At 49.1% G+C, this 1,534-nt stretch overlaps 1 protein-coding gene across 1 annotated transcript in view; it reads right to left on the minus strand.

Annotated features, from left to right (window-relative positions):
* Window positions 1–799: 799 nt before the first annotated feature.
* The window catches only part of DHX36 (DEAH (Asp-Glu-Ala-His) box polypeptide 36), an 18,759-nt gene continuing 18,024 nt past the window's right edge, over window positions 800–1,534 (minus strand). The window contains exon 24 of the mRNA XM_010141874.1: window positions 800–985. Coding sequence (XP_010140176.1) covers window positions 800–985 — 186 coding nt within the window. The remainder of the gene's footprint in view (window positions 986–1,534) is intronic.

The following is a 1,534-nucleotide window of genomic DNA, read 5'->3' on the forward strand; positions in this document are numbered from 1 at the left end:
GGTAGCCAGGCCCTGGCGCCAGGAGCAGCCGCTGCCGGCCGGCGTCAAGGCCCAGCCACCCCCTCCCCGGAGCCACCAGGGCCTTTGTCTTCCCCCTTCCTCCCCTGGCCAGGCTGAACTCTGATGAGAACAGATGAAATAACACTGTAAAGAAAAGGCTTTTAATGTAATTAACCTATACACGAGCTTTTAAAAAAAGAAAAATGAGACCGCAGTGAAGCCAGGTGTGTGCCACCCCACCTCTTACATAGTCCCCTGCAGTCTGAAATTTTAGCCACTAGTGGTGAAGAGGGAACTGAGAGAAGGAGACTTTCTGAAGGCTGTTTCCTCCCGCAGCAAAGACGTAACCAGCGTTCTCAGGTTTAACCCAGCCCTGGTTACCTCTGGGGGGCTGCACAGTCGGCCTAATGCCCCCACCCTCAAATAAAAAAACCAAAAGTCTTCCGAGATGTTTCCGCACATGGCAAAAACAGGTTAAGTAGTATTATTATTTAGCAGTATTTTAGTGGGGTGTTTACTATCTATCTGTAACCCGACGGGTAAAAACAAAAGCTACAGCAGGACAAGAGCCATACAACAGCCACCACAGTGTCTCTCTCTGCTCAGAGCGACACGGGACACACGAGACCATGCATATACAGATATCACCAACTATTCTGCATAACTGCTCTTCAGCACAAGGGCATTAACAGCTTACCCTAAAAAAAGTTCTTCCTCTAGCTAATTAAATGCTATATATTTAGAAAAAAAAAAAAGGAGGTGACTGTTGGCTTTATGGACACAGGGGAAGGTGTGTCCGTCAGCTGTAACGTTCACTCTGGAATCGGGGAGCGTAGTTCCGGGCACTTGCGTTCTCCTGCGTGGTGATCAAGTCTATAATAGCGGTCAGAACTGCTGTATCCCGGGATTTAATGTCATTCCAGTCCACGGGGTGGGGGTTTTCTATTTTTTCTTGTAGAAGATCATCCAGCTCTTGTCTTAAATTCTGCAGAGTTTGTTGGAGTGAGGGGAAAAAAAATAAGAGAGGCAGGCAGTTACAGCAACACATAATGCAACACACAGCAGGCTTGAACCCCCTGGGCCCTCTGCTCTCCTGCTTTCTCCTACCACTCCATCCCAACACTGCTGTCTCCAGGCTCAAACGCTGCTGTCACCTGCTCTGGATGGGACAGCCTTTAACCACCCGCACACCCTCTAGCTGACTGTCTCAGGATTAGCACTGCTGGGCTGGAAAAGAAGCGGCAGACACGATTCATTGAACAGGGCTCCCTCCAGCTCCTCCTTCCGTGGGACCTTGCTGCTGCCAGCTGAGGAGCCCCATCCTCACGCTTCCCTTTCCACATGGACTTTCCACGGACTGACAGTCACCCCACAGCTTTTGCTGTGGAACACTAGAGAGATTAAGCTCTTCAAATCTCTCACTGAAGATGTTTATAAATCCTTTAAATCTGTCCTACGATTGTTCTCTGAAGCTTTCAGAGTTTTTCAATGATGTCCCCACGAACTGTTAAGCAGGGGCTGACATCATGAACAA

The sequence above is a fragment of the Buceros rhinoceros genome, unplaced genomic scaffold (genome assembly GCF_000710305.1).
Source record: "Buceros rhinoceros silvestris isolate BGI_N320 unplaced genomic scaffold, ASM71030v1 scaffold9388, whole genome shotgun sequence".
NCBI classification, from domain to species: domain Eukaryota; kingdom Metazoa; phylum Chordata; class Aves; order Bucerotiformes; family Bucerotidae; genus Buceros; species Buceros rhinoceros.